Genomic DNA, 21,177 nt, shown 5'->3' with positions numbered 1-21,177 from the left:
AACTTTCATATATTTTAGATTCATTGCACACCAACTGAAATATTTCAGGTCTTTTATTGTTTTAATACTGATGATTTTGGCATACAGCTCATGAAAACCCAAAATCTCAAAAAATTAGCATATCATGAAAAGGTTCTCTAAACGAGCTATTAACCTAATCATCTGAATCAACTAATTAACTCTAAACACCTGCAAAAGATTCCTGAGGCTTTTAAAAACTCCCAGCCTGGTTCATTACTCAAAACCGCAATCATGGGTAAGACTGCCGACCAGAAGACCATCATTGACACCCTCAAGCGAGAGGGTAAGACACAGAAAGAAATTTCTGAACGAATAGGCTGTTCCCAGAGTGCTGTATCAAGGCACCTCAGTGGGAAGTCTGTGGGAAGGAAAAAGTGTGGCAAAAAACGCTGCACAACGAGAAGAGGTGACCGGACCCTGAGGAAGATTGTGGAGAAGGACCGATTCCAGACCTTGGGGGACCTGCGGAAGCAGTGGACTGAGTCTGGAGTAGAAACATCCAGAGCCACCGTGCACAGGCGTGTGCAGGAAATGGGCTACAGGTGCCGCATTCCCCAGGTCAAGCCACTTTTGAACCAGAAACAGCGGCAGAAGCGCCTGACCTGGGCTACAGAGAAGCAGCACTGGACTGTTGCTCAGTTTTGCATGTCATTCGGAAATCAAGGTGCCAGAGTCTGGAGGAAGACTAGGGAGCAGGAAATGCCAAAATGCCTGAAGTCCAGTGTCAAGTACCCACAGTCAGTGATGGTCTGGGGTGCCATGTCAGCTGCTGGTGTTGGTCCACTGTGTTTTATCAAGGGCAGGGTCAATGCAGCTAGCTATCAGGAGATTTTGGAGCACTTCATGCTTCCATCTGCTGAAAAGCTTTATGGAGATGAAGATTTCGTTTTTCAGCACGACCTGGCACCTGCTCACAGTGCCAAAACCACTGGTAAATGGTTTACTGACCATGGTATTACTGTGCTCAATTGGCCTGCCAACTCTCCTGACCTGAACCCCACAGAGAATCTGTGGGATATTGTGAAGAGAAAGTTGAGAGACGCAAGACCCAACACTCTGGATGAGCTTAAGGCCGCTATCGAAGCATCCTGGGCCTCCATAACACCTCAGCAGTGCCACAGGCTGATTGCCTCCATGCCACGCCGCATTGAAGCAGTCATTTCTGCAAAAGGATTCCCGACCAAGTATTGAGTGCATAACTGAACATAATTATTTGAAGGTTGACTTTTTTTGTATTAAAAACACTTTTCTTTTATTGGTCGGATGAAATATGCTAATTTTTTGAGATGGGTTTTCATGAGCTGTATGCCAAAATCATCAGTATTAAAACAATAAAAGACCTGAAATATTTCAGTTGATGTGCAATGAATCTAAAATATATGAAAGTTTAATTTTTATCATTACATTATGGAAAATAATGAACTTTATCACAATATGCTAATTTTTTGAGAAGGACCTGTATATGTAGCCTATAGGTTACCAGCAGCCCTTTAAAACAATATACAAATATGTTATTAATCAGGTGAGATTTCTTTATTCCTGTTTTATCTATGATATTTCTTTATTACAAGTCAAATAGTTATTTATTGCATGCATATAAAGTGGACCATAAAGATTTATAGGATCTGAAACTTGAATAAATAAGCTTTTCATTGATGTATGGTTTATTTGAAAATCTGGAATCTGAGGGTGCTAAAAATCCAAATATTGAGAAAATGCCTTTAAAGTTGTCCAAATGAAGTCCTAAGCAATGCATATCCACTCACAAAAATATTTTTATATTTACGGTAGGAAATTTACAAAATATCTTAATGGAACATGATCTTTATTTAATATCCTAATGATTTTTGGCATAAAAGAACAATCAATAATTTTGACCCATACAATGTTTTGTTGACTATTGCTACAAATATACCTGTGTGACTTATGACTGGTTTTGTGGTCCAGTGTCAAATATGTCATGTGTGTAAAAATTTACAAAATGACAGATGTAGAAAGGGTCCAAATTTTGTAATGGGGGAAAAACGTGGTAACAAATTTATGACAATCAAACCAAACAGATGGGATTCATGGAAAACACAGGCTCTAATGCTTTAAAAAAATATCACAGGGAGACAAAAGTTACTGAAAGTGCCAAATAAAACAGACTCACTGTTTGGTGGCAAATTAATGCTGTTACATCGTTTTATTGCTCCTGACTCATAACTTGTGTGAGATGAATCTCTGGAACGTGATGAACTGAAAACTGTTTCTGCTCCTGATCGTGATCTGAATGAACCGTAAGCTGAACTTCCCAGAGAGCATGAATCAGATCCATCATCTCCACTCACTATAATAATGAAAGAAGAGAGCAGATCAGAAGAACATTTACATTAATGTGTTTGACAGACACTTTTATCCAAAGAAACTGACATGACATTGAAGGAATATATTCATCATTTAGAGTTGACATAATGCTGACCATCTGAATGAATTACAGTCACATGAAGTCAATGGAGGATTCACTTCACAGCAGCATTTTGGTTCACACAGAAACAGGATATTAAATGATTACAGCATTCAAGTTGTTTTATTTTGACCCTGCTGCTGTTTCCTGGTTTCCTTATGAAGCTAAACAGGGTTGATCCTGGGGCATATTCTTCGTACGTCGCTAACTCACTTGACTCATTTGACTGATGGCGATTTGGCATGATCTTGGATTGCTCGGTTCTTCAACGCTCATCCTGGACTTGCTGTCATAACAACAGGTCCATAAGCTCAAACCTGCTCGGGAGCAGGCTTATTTCATGTAAACAGGATTAGATTGCATCTTTTTAAGCAGAGGTGATACTTAAAGTCTGTCCCAGCCACTGCTACTTTGCCACAAAAGTACCCTAATGTAAACCAGGGACAATAATAATGATTTAAAAATAAATTTGCAAATAATACTATAATGCCGTATAGTGTCATAATATAGACACCAACAGTTTTACTCTTTGAGAGATTCATTCGTGAGGGAATAATTACGTAATAATTTTTATTGGAGTCTTACACACATGATGTACAGATGTCTATGCCGTACATGCATTTGTGCATTTGTGCATTTGAACCGCGACAGATATTATGGGAGTGGCTTGATGAAGCGCAGGAGATGCAGATAACTTGATCTTGGCCCTTAAGAAACTTTAATTAATGCTGTCAAATATGCGTCAAAGGTAAATTAGTTGCTAATAACAACATTGAAATAAAAAATTGCCTGTACAAATTGTGAATATAGCCTTAATAATTGGGTAATCATGTAAAAAAAAAAAAATAGTGCACATTTCATTTATCTATTATAACATTTATGTCGTTCTTCTGTCATTTATTCGCTTGGCTGTTTCCTTAGAAATGTCTAGGAATTCGTCAAGTTTTTCGTCAGGTGTCTTTTCTCATTCTATGATGTCATTACGTTGCCGTCTTGACTCCAGCCAATCGCTGCATTGCTGAACGTGGTTTCGTGTATCAATACATCTGCCCTTTTCATGGAACACGAGAACACGCAGTAATCTTAGACAACTTAATCCAGATATTTTAATCCAATCTGCAAATTCGTTTGAAGAACCAAATTAGCCAGAGTTCAGTTATCACGATTAGAAGATCTGACATCTGTCAAATCATCTCAGATGTATTAAGATAAGTACGGAGAATATGCCCCTGGTCAGTGTCAGGATAGGAAACCATCTGAGAAAAATGAAGACTGTAAGAGGTGTTAGTGAGTGTTAGAGATCAGCCTGAGGTCTGTGTGATGGACACTTTTAAACTATTTATAATTACATCTGAAAAGCTCTAGAACAATGATGAGGAAACAGACCTGAGGTTTTGTGTAGATAATATTAATACAACTTTATGATTTCACTCACTGGTCTGTGATCTGATGTCTTCTCTACATTTATCCAGTCGCTCTTCTGCCTTCTTTCTACCATCCATCTTCTGTAAAATCTTTCTGTCCATTTCAAAATGGCGGCCGTTGTTTTGTGCCACTGTCTCCTCAATCTTCTCCAGAAGCTCCTTGATCTGAGTGTCGTCACTCCTGTTGTGATTGTTGAGAACATGATACCTGTTCCCACATTTGTCCAGCAGCCGCTGGAGATCCTGTCCTTCACTCTCAATGTGCTGCTCTATAGATGTGTCTAACAGAGAGTCTCCACCAGTGAACAGAACTATAGTGTGACTCCAGACTCTCTTACTGAGAAGATCCAGATGATCCTGCACTGCTTTTCTGTGTGTCTTTTTGAATCTATAGTCCACACGTATGATCAGTAGTACAGCGTGTGGTCCTGGAGGACACAGAGACACACTGAGCAAAATCTCCTGTTTCAGTCTCTCAGGACTGTCCTCTACAGTGTAATTCATCCACCATCCTGGAGCTTCAATGACAGTGATGTGTCTGTCTGCTACTTCTCCATGTCTCCTCACACACTGAGCAGATCTCTTCAAGTCAAACTCCTCTCTGCCCAGGATGGTGTTTCCTGCTGAACTCTTACCAGCATATCTATACCCCATCAACACAATCCTCAGATCTGAGAGATGTTGAGCTTCACCTGAAACAAACGGAACAAAACACACTTATACAAAATGATATTGTACGGAGAACATGTATTTGTACATGTTTCTGCTCTATATACATTTAATAAATGGTCCATCCATTTCAAGTGGTCCAAAAATTCTAAAGATAGTCGTTCAATCATTTTTTATTTTCCTATACATATTGGTAATTGCAAAAACAGACAAAGTTTTTCATTTTATTTGGTTTAACCACAGTGGCTGTCTTTGTGTCATGGTCCATACAGGCTCTATGGAAACTTCAATATCTCAGCTCAGGAAGGTTGTAGCTGCTTGGAACAAAAACTGATCTTTAAATCACATTACAATCTTATAAACAAAACAAATACAGTAATTTTGCATATCCTTGTTCCTTAAAGGGGCTCTATGTAATAATGACACCCAGTGTTCAAAATAGGTACTGCAGTCCAAATTCAAAATATTGTTTGGCCCGCCCCCTCGTTCAAAGACAGGGGTTGCCAGCTTTTACAGCACATGGTTGCCAGCAACAATAGGGAGTGCAATTGACAATGAAAGCTGAGGAGACGTGCACACTGTAAGCTGATGAGTTGATTTATCTGTTTTGATATGCTGTTGTTCATAGAGATATTTAAATGGATTCAGAGGCACAGATGCACCGATTGCAATTTTCTTGGCCGATTCTGATTGTTTTCTTAGTGTGATTGGCCGATACCTATTTTTTGCTGATTCCGATTTTCTTTCTAAGAACTATAAATGACAACATATACAAACAAAAATCTACTTTTCTTCAATGCAGAGTTTTTTTTTCATAAAAAAAACAAAAAAAAAAAACAAGTAAAAGTCAGTAATAAAATATAAACAGCTCAAATAAATGCAATAGAATAAAGAGAGCTATGAAACTAAGTTTTTCGGGTTAACTGGGTTTTATTCAGGTAAGAAATACTACAGAAATTAAAGTAATCAAATGTAAAATAACACATTGTGTTATTTTGCATTGGTTACCTTAATTTCTGTAGTCTTTATTGGAAATAATTCTTACTATTAAAGTTATACAACGTATTCAGTCAAGAGCAGAAAGTGATTTCCTTTGTCTTTTGTTCTTTGATTAACATGACAGACAGCAGCAGGAATATTGGACTGCTGTCCCTTTAAGAGTTTATGAACGGTGTTCAACGGACCCAATACTGTTACACACAACATGGGTTCACTTTCTTAGCTATTTAACGATTCAAAACTGACTGTGTTTATCTGGATACTCGCCAAGATTGCCTGTGCCGCTGGTTTTGACATACTTTTGTATGTATTTGACAGTTTAAGCGTAGGAAGGCGCTTATTTTGGTACTTGTGACTCTGTTTGATTTCTGTCTCTGTTTGAGACTGAGCGTGGCTTGTTCGCTTCACTTATATAGATCAGTGGCTGGTGCGCGCGCTTTTGGTGTGACCGCGAAACCTGCGGGAATGACTAAAATTATGCGCAATACAGGCACTACTTAACCGGAGCGAATGAGACAAGAGAGAGAGAGAGAGAGAGAGAGAGAGGAGGCGCCCGCGCAGGTGTGTGTCACTTCACCGTGACAGAGAAGAGAGCGAGAACGCGCAGCTGACGTTATTGCCTGATTCTCTGACCCAGTTTGTTTGCTGGTTTCCATGGCTGCAATAAGCGGTGTTTTCCGCCAACTGGCAACCTGTGATGTCGAAATACTATTGGATAAACTGCAGCACAAGGTTTCGCACAGACCAAAACAAAAACAGACATTCCGACACGGAACGCACATTTTCAAAGTAGAATATTTGGCTGTAGCATTGTTTTTCTGAGATACAAGTAGGTGAACTTTGCATGTTTCTTAAATATCTGCAAACATATCGGGGTATTTTTATGCTTTATTAAAGTAAAAATCTTACATAGAGCCCCTTTAAAGGTAACTTTTGGCGCACCAGCAGTTAACAAACAAAACTCTTCATCTTACAGAAGAACACTGAAGCCAGGACTACTTCTCTCTGTATATGACAAGTCACACATGTACTGTACTACTCCGCAGCGCTCTGTCTAAAATAGTCTAAATATAAACACTTAAGGTGTACCATAGTGATTCAGGATAAGAAAAAAAAACCTGGTTTGGAAGATGGATTCATGATGTACTCACTCATTATATACATTTTGTAATTTTTGAAATTTAAAACAAATTTACATAGTGAACATTAGGCTAAATGTAATGATCAAGATCACTCAAAGTTTCATTCAGGGTCGATTTATACTCGAAATCACCGATTGTGAATTATCAAAGAGAGAATCGACGATGCGTCGCCGACACTCATGAGATTTTTGGCATGCCAAATATCTGGACCTGTCTGTGATTCAAAATCCTGCGGTGTGAAATGTGTTCTGACTGAATATTACATCAGCGACGACCTACAGCCAATGAGAGAGCAAGTTTCAGGGCAGCGGGAAGTTCATGGAGTTACAGATCTGCGTCTCCCCAACCATGTCCTCCTCCAGTCGTGAGTGTGAAAAGAACAGTAATCTGACGACTGAAAATCGTGCAGTGTAAACTCGGCATTAGAAAAGTAGACTCAACTAAGAATTTTTGTATATAATAAATTACTTGCATCTTAGAGCGCACAGACAAAATGCAATAAATTATGTTTTATTAACAAAGTTTGGGAGGAACACATTCAAATGATCTAACTAATCATCACATCACTCCAACCAGCAATCAACATATCTACCCAATCAGCAAGAGTGGAGACCTATATATATATACACACATACACACACACACAGTCGACTCACATATATTTCTCAACAGTTTTCAGCATCCCTCCACCACCCCGTCTCCTCACACTCGCCTGGTTACTTATAACCAGAAATACAGGGAGTACTCTGGGTTCAGGCCAAATACCAGCTCGGACAGCTCGCCAAATACACTGTTTACTCTATCTGATTATTTGTAAGTGTGAACTTGTGAAATGCATTACGGAGGAAGATGACTGCTGTTTGGGAATGCAGTCGTGTAAAACAGCTCTGGAAGGTAATTATATTATATTAATTATACCGAATCACTTTGAACAGACTTTGCTCAGGCATTTCAACCAAAACAGCATTTCAGATGCAGTGGAAAAAGATCGGTCTGCTGACTGCTCCAGTTAAGCCGTCCCATCATGACAAGTTATAATATTTTTGATGTGCAATAAGGAATTTATTCTGTAAATGTGTTTCCATCCTAGTTTATGCGCATGTTTTCTTATCAGATAAAAAAAAAATTACAACTCAAACAAGCACGCAAGTTTTTTAGGTGCATATTTACAATTTATGCACATTATGGCGTTTCCAAGTTTTTTTATGCAATATCCCAAAATGCACATAAAAATAGGTTGATGGAAACAGAGCTTATAAAACTGCTTTTCATCCAGGGAACAGGTGTCCACTATAGTGGGCCTCAGCAAACAGTGACGCCCCTAAAATCTGTCACTGTGAGCTGCTATAGTGGCTAATAACGAGAAGTTTCTTGATATTATTGCTGTGACTGTTACATTTTCATGATTTTCTTCATATATCAGTGTGAATATCTGCTCTATAAAGTATGTGTACTCACTCATCTGTGATCTGATGTTTTCTCTCTGTTTCTTCATCCTTTTCATTCGTTCTTCTGCTCTCTCTTCCTCTGCTCTTCTTCTCTCTTTCATCTTATGTAAAATCTTTCTGTCTATTTCAAAATGTCGGCCGTTGTTTTGTGCCACTGTCTCCTCAATCTTCTCCAGCAGCTCCTTGATCTGAGTGTCGTCACTCCTGTTGTGATTGTTGAGAACATGATACCTGTTCCCACATTTGTCCAGCAGCCGCTGGAGATCCTGTCCTTCACTCTCAATGTGCTGCTCTATAGATGTGTCTAACAGAGAGTCTCCACAAGTGAACAGAACTATAGTGTGACTCCAGACTCTCTCACTGAGAAGATCCAGATGATCCTGCACTGCTTTTCTCTCAGTCTCTTTAAATCCAATGTCCACACGTATGATCAGTAGTACAGCGTGTGGTCCTGGAGGACACAGAGACACACTGAGCAAAATCTCCTGTTTCAGTATCTCAGGACTCTTCTCTACAGTGTAATTCTTCCACCATCCTGGAGCTTCAATGACAGTGATGTGTCTGTCTGCTACTTCTCCATGTCTCCTCACACACTGAGCAGATCTCTTCAAGTCAAACTCCTCTCTGCCCAGGATGGTGTTTCCTGATGAACTCTTACCAGCTCCTCTATACCCCATCAACACAATCCTCAGATCTGAGAGATGTTGAGCGTCACCTGAAACAAACAGAACAAAACACACTTCTGAATGTGGGTGAGATCTTAAATCTTCTTTAAGATTTAAAAAAATGATAAAATGATTTTGGTAATTGTGTAGCTGCTGGAGAGTTACTGAAATAAAGTTTACCATATCTGCATGAGTGTCAAACTACACATTATTGATAAAAAATTACATATAAGTGTATCTCACATTAAATTAACTCTCAAATCAGAGTTGAGCAAAAGTTATCAATGGAAAATAATTATGAATTATGGAGAAAAGAAAATTGCTTAATTTCAATGATCTGCACACAAAACACAACAGATCACAGAACACACACAATAATCAAAAATAATTACAAATAGCTTCAGAATAATGTTTTTAGGAAGTATATGAGTCAAAGACAAAGGGTTTTCAAGCATCAAAACAATAAGTGTAATACAGTTTTGAATTGTTGCTGTTTTTCATTACATCAGAATCCGTCCTGTTTAATTTGTTTGTTTTTTTCTGAGCAAAAATCAAATATACATTTTTCCATGATTTACAGAAGACACACTAAAATGTCATTCAGTGTAACAATCTTGTCAGACATATTTCCAACACAAATCATATTTATGCCATATTAAAGATGAATTACTTTTACCCCAAATGCTAATTACTTGTAATTTTACATTTTTAAACTTTGCCACTATCCTAGGTTTTGCCCATTTGCCCAGAATTTTTTACTCATTTAAAATGTAATAAACTTTAGTATGCTCACTTATTCTTTAATATATTTTAATAAGTACAGGTCAGAATAAGTATGTTGTTTAAATTTGTACATAAATTTAATTGTTACACTGAATGACAATGGAATATTATTTCACCCACATTGACATTTTATTCTCCCAAAACTTATTTGAAACCTTAAAAACAGACGTTTTACTTGCGTTTTATGTGCTTTTTGTATATAAAATCACTTGTAAATTTCTATTGATGCAGAAATCTAAATGTCTTTGACCCGTATTCATTAAAAATAATCAAATTGGTGCTCTAAACCAGTGAATAAATCTCTCTCTTGTCTGTGTTCACTCCTGGGAAAGTGTTATCAATGCACTGGTGTCTATTAGCTCCAGCAAACACATGACTTTATTACATTTACATTATTTTACTGGAAAGAAAGCCAAAAAAAAAAAAAACTGTGTCTGCGTATATTTAGTGACCAATGTAAAAGCAGTAAAAGTGTCTCACAAAAACTGTAAACGTTGACGTTTTGTTCTTTCATAAAAATAGCTACTATCACAAGTTCAAATCTTACCAATGTTTATTTTACATGACATATTTTTGCCTTATTTTAAGCTCCAAAAGAAACATAGATCCTCCAGCAGTCTAGTAGTTTTTACTCGTAATGTTCTTTTAAAGTGCGTTTGACAGGAAGTAGCGTACTCACTTTCTGCTGCTTCAGAACAGACAAACATGAGCGTGTCTATAGATGAAAAGATGATGTTTAAATTACAGTGCTCAGCGTAAATGAGTACACCCCCTTTGAAAAGTAACATTTTAAACAATATCTCAATTAACACAAAAACATTTTCCAAAATGTTGACAAGACTAAGTTTAATATAACATCTCTTTAACTTAACATGAAAGTAAAGTTAATAATATAACTATATAGATATATATAAATAATAGAACAACATTTTCAGTTTTACTCAAATTAGGGTGATGCAAAAATGAGTACACCCCACTGAAAGTCTCTGGAGCAAAGCTAAATTTTAGACTACAAATGTCTAATTTAACAAGAATTCAGCCACAGGTGAGTCTAATTATTCATTACACAGGTGTCCAGCAGATAGTTGACTATAAAAGGGTGTTAAAACCCCTTCCCATTTCATGCCGTCAGCAATGGCACCACATGGAAGAGAAATGGCACAAGAGCTGAGAAAGAAAATAATTTCTTTACACCAGAAAGGTGAAGGCTACAAGAAGATCAGCAAAGCTTTACTTATCAGTCAGAATACTGTAGCAAAAGTGGTACAAAAATTTAAAAAAGATGGAACTGCAAACATCTCACAGAGACGTCCAGGTTGTCCACAGAAGTTAACACCTCGACAGGAGCGTCTTCTGATGAGAAGGGTTGAAGAAATTTGGCATGCAAGTTCACTGCAGTTATCTAAAGAAGTACAAAGCCAAACTGGGGCGATTATTTCACGTGACAATATGGCGTACACTGCAGACCCAGGTGAAAAAAAGTACACTTCTATAATGTAAAGTGCTCTATTTTCACACACTAATTTTGTACTTAGTGCTGTCTCAAAATAGCACAGTTGAGTACACTTAGATGCTCTTAAGATTATCTTAAGAAGTACTAAAGAAGAATTTTTAGTATATTAAGTACAAAATTAGTGCACGAAAAAAGAGCACTTAAAGTACATTATAGAAATGTACTTTTTTCACCTGGGGAGGAATGGCATGCATGGGTGCCGTCCACGAAAGAAGCCTCTCCTAAAGCCCAGGCACAAAAAAGCCAGCCTAGAGTTTGCCAGGGCCCATGCTGACAAAGATGAAGACTACTGGGACTCTATACTCTGGAGTGATGAGTGAAGATAAATGTTTTTGGAACTGATGGCTTCAAAACTGTATGGCGTCGTGAAGGTGAGGAATACAAAGAAAAATGCATGGTGCCTACAGTGAAACATGGTGGTGTCAGTGTCCAGTGTCAAAATGTCGTCAAATTGTTCAATCCATGCCTAGAAGACTTGGTGCTGTCATTAATAATCTTGGAGGCCATACAAAGTACTAGATGTAGTAGTTTTTGTTGTGGGGTGTACTCATTTTTGCATCACCCTAATTTGAGTAAAACTAAAAAATGTGTAATCTAAGTTATATTATTAACTTTACTTTCATGTTATAAGTTAAACATATGTTATATTAAACTTAGTCTGGTCAACATTTTGGAAATTGTTTTTGTGTTCACTGAGATATTGTTTAAAATGTTCCTTTTCAAAGGGGGTGTACTCATTTACACTGAGCACTGTATATTCAAGACAAGCTGATTGCAGTTGTTTGTTGTTGTTTTTTGTTGTTGTTGTTGTTATTTTCTATGGATAAAGCGGTCCATTTTCAAAACCACACCTAATGAAGAACTGGATTGTTTAAGAAATTAAAGCGCTTATTTCTTTCAGTAACAGCTTTTAGGGGCGTCACTGTGAGCTGCTTTGGGAATGAATCTACAAATAACTGTTAATGACGAGAAGTTTCTTGATATTATTGCTGTGACTGTTACATTTTCATGATTTACTTCATATACTCAGTGTGAATATCTGCTCTATAAAGTATGTGGACTCACTCATCTGTGATCTGATGTTATCTCTCTGTTTCTTCATCCTCTTCATTCGTTCTTTTGCTCTCTCTTCCTCTGCTCTTTTTCTCTCTTTCATCTTCTGTAAAATCTTTCTGTCTATTTCAAAATGTCGGCCGTTGTTTTGTGCCACTGTCTCCTCAATCTTCTCCAGCAGCTCCTTGATCTGAGTGTCGTCACTCCTGTTGTGATTGTTGAGAACATGATACCTGTTCCCACATTTGTCCAGCAGCCGCTGGAGATCCTGTCCTTCACTCTCAATGTGCTGCTCTATAGATGTGTCTAACAGAAAGTCTCCACCAGTGAACAGAACTATAGTGTGACTCCAGACTCTCTCACTGAGAAGATCCAGATGATCCTGCACTGCTTTTATCTCATTATCTTTAAATCTATCATCCACATCTATGATCAGTAGTACAGCGTGTGGTCCTGGAGGACACAGAGACACACTGAGCAAAATCTCCTGTTTCAGTATCTCAGGACTCATCTCTACAGTGTAATTCATCCACCATCCTGGAGCTTCAATGAGAGTGATGTGTCTGTCTGCTACTTCTCCATGTCTCCTCACACACTGAGCAGATCTCTTCAAGTCAAACTCCTCTCTGCCCAGGATGGTGTTTCCTGATGAACTCTTACCAGCAGCTCTATACCCCATCAACACAATCCTCAGATCTGAGAGATGTTGAGCGTCACCTGAAACAAACAGAGAACAAAACACACTTATCCTGTTGTGTGTTTTCTGAACAGTTAACAAGAAAGCTGTACTAAAATATGCTAATCATAATAATACAAATGTCTCATTGAGTTCAGTTAATCATCATCCATGGTTAACTAAATTATGAAGGAATTAATCGTTTAATTTCCTTAATCATGTGGGGGGGAAAAATACAGATTAACAGATTACAGATAACTAAATTAATGAATAAATCTCTCGCGCGAGAGATTGCACAGCCACACACTTTAAAACACATGACTGTATTCTGCAAATTAACCTAAATGCAATCTGTGACAAGCCATATTTATAAGCAGAAACGACTTTATGGAGAACAAAAAGCTTACAAAACATTATTAGCTGTATCGACCAATATGAAAGTGAAAGCAGTAGTAATGTCTCGCAGAAACAGTAAACACGACGAGTTTGATTAAAAGTCATTCGATTAAAAGTCATTTTTACAATGAAATAACAAGGAAAAGACGTTTAAAAAAATGCTTACTTAAATCCATTTTACACTATTTCAGTCGGAGTTCCAGAGTAAATGCGGGTTCACGTTGATCTTTCTGGGCTTTCACACAGGTGTTCAGATCATGGGCGGGGCTACAGGAGTACGGAAGAGTGCGAAGATGATCTTCGAGGTTGATTTACACATAGCTACACAAAAATAAGATGTTAGCGATTTTTTTTCAAACGTTATATCTTCAAATCCAGATATTTTTTTAAAAAAAAGATTGATATTTTAAGAGTAAACTACTTCATACTTCATATACTTGTTTTATTTGAAAGTACATTGCAAGTTGCATAATTTAGTCTCCATGCAGTCAATTTTTTATCCATTAAAACTCATATTTGATCATCAAAATGACATTTAAACGTAAAAATAATTTCATGCCGTAAAATAGTTTGAATGTAACGCCCTTGCTTCATTTAGTATAAGCAGATTCATGAATATGCAAATTAGTCCCCGCCTCCACTCACTTACAGCAGCTCAGTCATCTTTACTACAGTAAACGCAACACAATGGCAAGTGGAAATAGTGGTTTAATTCAGTCATATATGTTTGAACCAGAAACTAGTACATCGACTGATTTCAAACTGCGTTTTTGGTTCACTGCAGTTTTAAGTTGAAAATACTCAGCAGTGCTGTTGACTTTTCTTAAAGCATATTAAAAACACCACATAGACATATTACCAACTTGATTTTCCCCACAGGAGTCTTTATTTAATCTTAATGTGAGTCCTTGTGATATACAGTACAATCAAAACACAAGTAAAAGATTCAAACATCTACATGGCTTTATAGCATTTTATTTCACATTTAGTACAGAAAAGAGTAAGCCTAAATGTCATTGTTCAAAATGTTTTTGATACATTACATACTTTTTAAAATCCTTTAATTCTTCAGGACTGACAAATGTTAAACATGGGGAAAATCTATTAAACAAATGTTATATTCAAAGAAGCAATATCAGTTTAATTGTTATTTAAGGCAGTCAGATTTGTGTTGTTCAGGATGTTCAGAGCTCTTCTGAATGACTGAGATCCCGTCCAGATCCAGATCCACTGAATGAACACTGAAGGAACCAATGCCCTGTCAAAACAACAGCAGGACCAACAACATTCAGAAATACATTTTACTTTCACCATTTCTGTTCTTCTGTTTTTACTAGGACACTAAACACACGCAGGTCTTTCAGCAACAGTCCTGTTGAGTTTAAATCTCACAGATATTGAATGATTCAGAGAGAAGAGCTTCTACATGATCAGTTTAGAAAGGGTTAAAAACAACCGTTCTTCTTCATGTTCTCATTCTGTAGCGCTTGAACCAGTTTCTCTGCCTCACCTGTATTTTTGTGAGAATCTCTGTCACCGTTTCCTTCTGCTGAGGCTCACGGGTGAGTAAGAACAGGAATCCTCCTCCTCCTGCTCCTGCCAGACTCTGTCCTAAACTCAGCGGCTGAAGAGCGTTCATCATGGATCTCACTGCCGCCGGCTCACAGCCTGGAGCCATCAGCTTCTTCTGCTGCCAGTATGTGTCCATACACTCGCCCAACCTGAGGAGAGACCCTGAGAGAAAGAGTCAAATACTACTTCAATATCTATGGATTTGGCTCTAATTTTGAGTCCTTCTACCCGTTAGTAACTAGATCTTCATTCAGAGATACTCAGTTTTGAAATGAGTCAGAGGAAAGTTGTCATTGTGTTTTTTTTATTGCAGTCAGAGTGTCGAGTACAATCAGGACACAATGGATCAGGCTCTGAAGAGAGTGAAGAAAATGAAAGCAGACATGGGCGGCACAGAGATTTTAGAGCCTCTAAAACACATCTACAGTCAGCCCTGTTACCCAGACCACCCCAGACAGGTACAACAACACCTCAACATGCACAATGTGATTTACTGTACAGTTGATCTTAACAGGAAGTGAGTTGCTGTCAAAACAAAGTAATTGTGCAGCATAAGCATAGGCTAATGCTAACCTATGTAAATGTATCTGTGTAAATGTAACTTATTTGTATGCTTTAGTAAACCAGCACTAAAAGTTTCTCTCAAACTTTATTTCAAGAACCAAAATGTGTGATGCACATTTAAATGATTTTCAATTTACAAAACCATGTCAAATATGTAAAATCATTAGATTTACTTGGTAAAAAAGACAGAGAATAGTTCAGTTGACTTCCTGAAACATGGCTTCATATGTCACAATGTAGGCATCACTGTAGACATACAGCAAATTATCTTTGGGGTTATAATTCATATACCTAATATTAGTCTGCATCTTCTCAATGTGAATTCTCAGATCATAGCGCTCTTCATTGGTTTTGGTGTCATAAGAGTAAAAGATCTCTTCTGTTTCTTTATTCAGGTAACGAGTAGCATAAAGCACGCCACACACCATGAAGGTGTTTGTGACGGTCCTTTTGTGAAGAGAAGTTGACCACGTTTGGTTCAAAACAGGCGGGTTGCTAGTCTCAACTTTACTGATAACTACATTTCCAAAGTTACTTTTGGACGCATATATAACATAGACGCCTGATTCATCTGTGGCAAAATCCAGATCTGTATAGATGTATGTTGCGCTGAGGTGTGCGAATGGAAACTTGTTGTTGTATCCTGCATCTTTAGGTAAAGCCACAGTACTGACAGAACTAGTTGTCATGTTGAACTGACAGACCGAATTTTTGTCGTAACAGTTATAGTAGAGCGCATTGCCGTACATGACCATGTTTGGCCCCTGAATTGTGTTTGTTGTGGGGTTGGAGTTTGATATATACGTATCTGTTGGTCCTATACCTAATATAATAGTACTCATACTACTGTACTGGCGGATAAAGTTGCCATGTACATTACTACTTGACAGCACCACCAGCCAGTACTTGTTCTCATCTCCTGGAGCAGGATTTGCATCTCGACCCCAAGCACCGAAATTGTAGGATGTTCCATACGCAGTGAGGGAATACGTTCTAGGTCTTGAGACATTGACCAGGCGGCCTAGACCACAGCGACCTAAAAATAAAGCAAAAATGTAAGTCTAATACTTTAATGCAGGGGTTTCCTGCATTTGGAGGACCAATGTCCTGCAGAGTTTAGCTTCAAAACACTTGCCTGGAAGTCTAAATCTCATACTGTATAGTAGGTACTACATCTAGGTTCTTTTCATCTGTGTATTCGGACATACTATGTTGGCATCCTGAATAGTAGGGAAGTATTTGATTTTGCAGTGCTTGATGAGCTGGTTTATGTGTGTTTAATTAGGGCTGAAGCTAAACTCTGCAGGATAGTGGCCCTCCAGGAGCAGGTTTGGACACTTCTGCTTTAACGCTTTAGCTGTGGCTTCGTAATAATAGTTTATACATGCCTGGGGAAAGTGTAGGAGCTGGTGCTGTACTATTGAGCACATCTTTGCACCGTTCCAGGTCCCTCTTAATACGCTGGTTCTCACGCTGTTTCACCATCACCTGTGTGTGATCAAACTTCTCAAGCTCCACCATCGTTTCCTCCATATCCTTAAGCTGTGGGGATGAAGGTTTAAATAAGAACATGCAAAGTGCACATAATTCACAAAATGTCCCAGTGAAATAGTATTCTATTTGAATATTAATACTGAATTTAAAAAGCTAATTAATATTAATACTGATATTTTTTACTTTGCCTGACACAATTTGTACATATTGAAAAGCACTGCAGAAAATAATAAAAACAAATAAAAACAGGAAATTAAATGAAATATATAAACTTCATTTAAATACAGTGTATTTAAATGATATAAATTCTAATATTTACATTTATTTTAAATAAACATTTTTAATTCAAATTAAACATTTGAATTTAATGTTATACATTTTAAAAACGATCATGTTCTATGACACCTAACATAACTATGAAACAACATTTTTATAATTTGATCTTTTTTATAAATGAAAATGTATGTGGCTGTTAATTCTACTCTAAGCAATAAACACATTACATAAAATTGTTATAGAAATGTAAAAGTGCTGTGGTGTAGATAAATGCACCTCTGCAGCAGTCTGTACGCTGAGCTGTTGGTAATTGTTGGTGGTCCTGTTGAGTTTATCCAGAAGGTCTTGAATCTCCAGTAACTCTAATTCAATAATGCGTAGAGACACCGCTGCATACAGATTTCCATTGTCTTCTTTTTCCAGCATGGACACATCGTCGAGAAGCTGCCAGATACGATGTTGTAGACCCAACACAAGCCTGTCAATCTCTGTCATCTGCACACAATTGATTTTCTTCAATAACAGAATTATACAGAATTAAACTGTAAAATGAGTTTTTAACTTTACTGATTTGCAATAATAAACATCACAGTACTATGTTTTGATATTTTTCTACCTTTTCTGAAGTGATGTTCGCAATACACTGTGAAGCAGTGAACTCAACTTCCTTGAGTTTATTCTCAGGGAAAGCAGGATCAGAACTTTTGCAGCTCACACACACAGTCCTTCCCTCTCGCTGACTGTGGAGATGAAATAACAGGACAAAGTAATTCCAACATAAAAGCAAAATTACACTTTAAAAAAGTATGTATGTATAACTAAAATTGATAAACACTTTTTTGAAAATCGTTTCAGAAACAATGTAAAAGAAATAATAATGTTAATATAATGTAATATAATAAACTGTTAATATAATATAATATAATTTTACCTGTGATAAAATTAGAGGAATGACGACCATCGAAACGAACATGTTTGACTGTCTCATGTTAGAGATAGAAAAGATTGGGATCTTGTAGCCTTGATTATAAAAAGCAGTTTTGCATGACAGAAGCAGAGATTTAAAGCCAAAAATCCAGGATTGGTCCGCAAGCCGACAGTGCTGACATGAGAAAAATGATGAAATAAGGAAGTTCATGACCTGATCCTGCAAATACTTGGAGATTGCAAAAGGGTTTGTTTAACTGGTATATATACACCGATCAGGCATAACATTATGACCACTGACAGGTGAAGTGAATAACACTGATCATCTCTTCATCACGGCACCTGTTAGTGGTGGGATATATTAGGCAGCAAGTGAATATTTTGTCCTCAAAGTTGATGTTTTATAAGCAGAAAAAATGGGCAGTCGTAAGGATTTGAGCGAGTTTGACAAGGACCAAATTGTAATGGCTAGACGACTGGGTCAGAGCATCTCCAAAACTTCAGCTCTTGTGGGGTGTTCCCGGTCTACAGTGGACAGTATCCATCAAAAGTGCTCCAAGGAAGGAACAGTGGTGAACCGGCGACAGGGTCATGGGCGGCCAAGACTCATTGATGCATGTGGGGTTGAAGGCTGGCCCGAGACAAGCTACTGTAGCTCAAACTGCTCAAGAAGTTAATGCTGGTTCTGATAGAAAGGTGTCAGAATACACAGTGCATCAGTTTGTTACTTATGGAGCTGCATAGCTGCAGACCAGTCAGGGTGCCATCCATGTGGATGTTACTGTGACACGTACCACCTACCTAAGCATTGTTGCAGACCATGTACATCCTTTCATGGAAACGGTATTCCCTGGTGGCTGTGGCCTCTTTCAGCAGGATAATGCTCCTGACACAAAGCAAAAATGGTTCAGGAATGGTTTGAGGAGCACAACAACGAGTTTGAGGTGTTGACTTGGCCTCCATATTCCCCAGATCTCAATCCAATCGAGCATCTGTGGGATGTGCTGAACAAACAAGTCCGATCCATGGAGGCTCCACCTCACAGCTTACAGGACTTAAAGGATCTGCTGCTAACATCTTGGTGCAGATACAACAGCACACCTTCAGAGGTCTAGAGGAGTCCATGCCTCAAAGTTATTGAACTGTAAGATTTTTTAAATGTTCCTTGAACAGCAAATCAGCATATTAGAACGATTTCTGAAGGATCATGTGACACTGAAGACTGGAGTAATGATGCTGAAAATTCAGATTCGATCACAGGAATAAATTATATTTTAAAATATATTCAAATAGAAAACAGTTATTTTAAATTGTAAAAATATTTCACAGTATTACTGTTGTAATATTTCTGCTGTATTTTGGATCAAATAAAATGAAGTCTTGGTGAGCAGAAGAGACTTATTTTAAAAACATCTTACCGTTCAAAAACGTGTGTGTGTGTATATATATATATATATATATATATATATATATATATATATATATATATATATATATATATATATATATATATATATATATATATATATATATATAAAATTTATAAAATTGGCAGTATATATGTATATTAATATTTACTATTATTTAACCATCAACTTTTTTTTGTGTTAAAGGGTTAGTTCACCCAAAAATTAAGGTATTTTGATTAAATCCGATGGCTCAGTGAGGCCTACATAGGAAGCAATGACATTTCCTCTTTCAAGATCCATAAAGGCACTAAAAACATTTAAATCAGTTCATGTGAGTACAGTGGTTCAATATTAATATTATAAAGCGACGAGAATATTTTTTGTGTGGCAAAATGACAACTTTTCAACAATATAGTGATGGGCTGATTTCAAAACACTGCTTCTATAAGAATTGAATCAGTGACTATTCTCAAGGGATGTGGGATGCACATTTGGGTGGAATGCTGTCTTCAACTAGACACACAAATCTCATGCATGCATGCTGTCTTCTCTTCGAGCAAGCTGGATGCACTAGGTATGATGACATTCTTCAAACTGTAAGCAAAAGCCCAGTCAGTAAGATCAGATTTCCAGATATCGGACCACACTGCTGAAAGTGATATATATTATAGTATATGTTTTGTGATTTTGATCAGTTTTATTTTTTTCAGGACAAGACTATTACAATCTAGAACAGGATCATTTTTGTCACCTGAGCATCACCCGTCTGTCTCCTGGAGATGATGCCAGCTGTGCCAGCCTCTGCTGCTCACTAATTTTCATCAGCAACTGAAACAAAGAAACTATTGTTTATACACACAGTTTTTGCACTGCAATAATACTGTAATAGTATCCATTTCACAATATCAAAATGTAGATTTATTGAAATGACAATTTTATTCAGGTCTGCATACTTGCAGACTGGTGTGCAAGCAGCCTTGCCATATCCTAAATGTAGTTTTGACTTTTAGTTTATCAGTTGCTGTGCTTTCACATTTCAAAATAAAAAGTTTATCAAAATTTAGTATAAGCATTGTAAATGCAGTAATACAGTATACATACCAAACACAGAGTCCTCTCCTGTCGTGTCCTCTCTCCGTTGCGTCGCTGGCCGAAGCAAACATCGCTTTAGTTTCGATTTCAAAGATATCTTTTATCAATGCCATCGATGCTTTTCCCTTTCTAGATGTAATTATCGAAATCAAAAAAGTCTATGAACTACAAATCCTCACGAAAACTTCGGTCAAAGCAGCTCATGTACGTCAACCAGACGTAATCTGAGATCAGCCTCAAATTACTCGTTTCTGAATGGATGGATGGTTTGATTGACATTGTCCCCGCAAACGCTGAGTTCCGGGCATGATTTATATACCATCAACATGTACGTTAGCACGCTTTGATCGATTGTTTGGAGATAGCGTGTTTCTAGGTTCGAGAGCATTTCCTGTTCTGCAAATCCGCGACAAAACAGTTGATTATTTGCAAACGAAAGCTCGCAAAATTGTGAAAATGGTCTCGTTTGAAAGAAAGCTAAGCTAAAAGATGATACAGAGTTCGTAGGCTGTTGTCACGGTAGCAAACACGGAGACAAGAGACAGATCCAAATGCAGGTAAGTTTAATGGGTAATCCAATATCGTGAATCCATAAACAGGCCAGGGTC

General features: G+C 37.5%; 1 protein-coding gene and 1 pseudogene across 1 annotated transcript in view; both read right to left on the bottom strand.

Moving 5' to 3' along the window:
- The window catches only part of LOC125246552, a 55,407-nt gene that overhangs the window by 897 nt on the left and 33,333 nt on the right, over positions 1-21,177 (bottom strand). The window contains 4 exon segments of the mRNA XM_048157497.1: positions 2,174-2,350; positions 3,903-4,583; positions 8,160-8,864; positions 12,176-12,880. Coding sequence (XP_048013454.1) covers positions 2,174-2,350; positions 3,903-4,583; positions 8,160-8,864; positions 12,176-12,880 — 2,268 coding nt within the window.
- Positions 14,195-18,835, bottom strand: LOC125246562 (annotated as a pseudogene).

The sequence above is a fragment of the Megalobrama amblycephala genome, linkage group LG15 (assembly GCF_018812025.1).
Source record: "Megalobrama amblycephala isolate DHTTF-2021 linkage group LG15, ASM1881202v1, whole genome shotgun sequence".
Taxonomy (NCBI): Eukaryota; Metazoa; Chordata; class Actinopteri; order Cypriniformes; family Xenocyprididae; genus Megalobrama; species Megalobrama amblycephala.
Note: the sequence above shows the minus strand (reverse complement) of the source record. Positions and strands in the feature narration are given on the sequence as shown.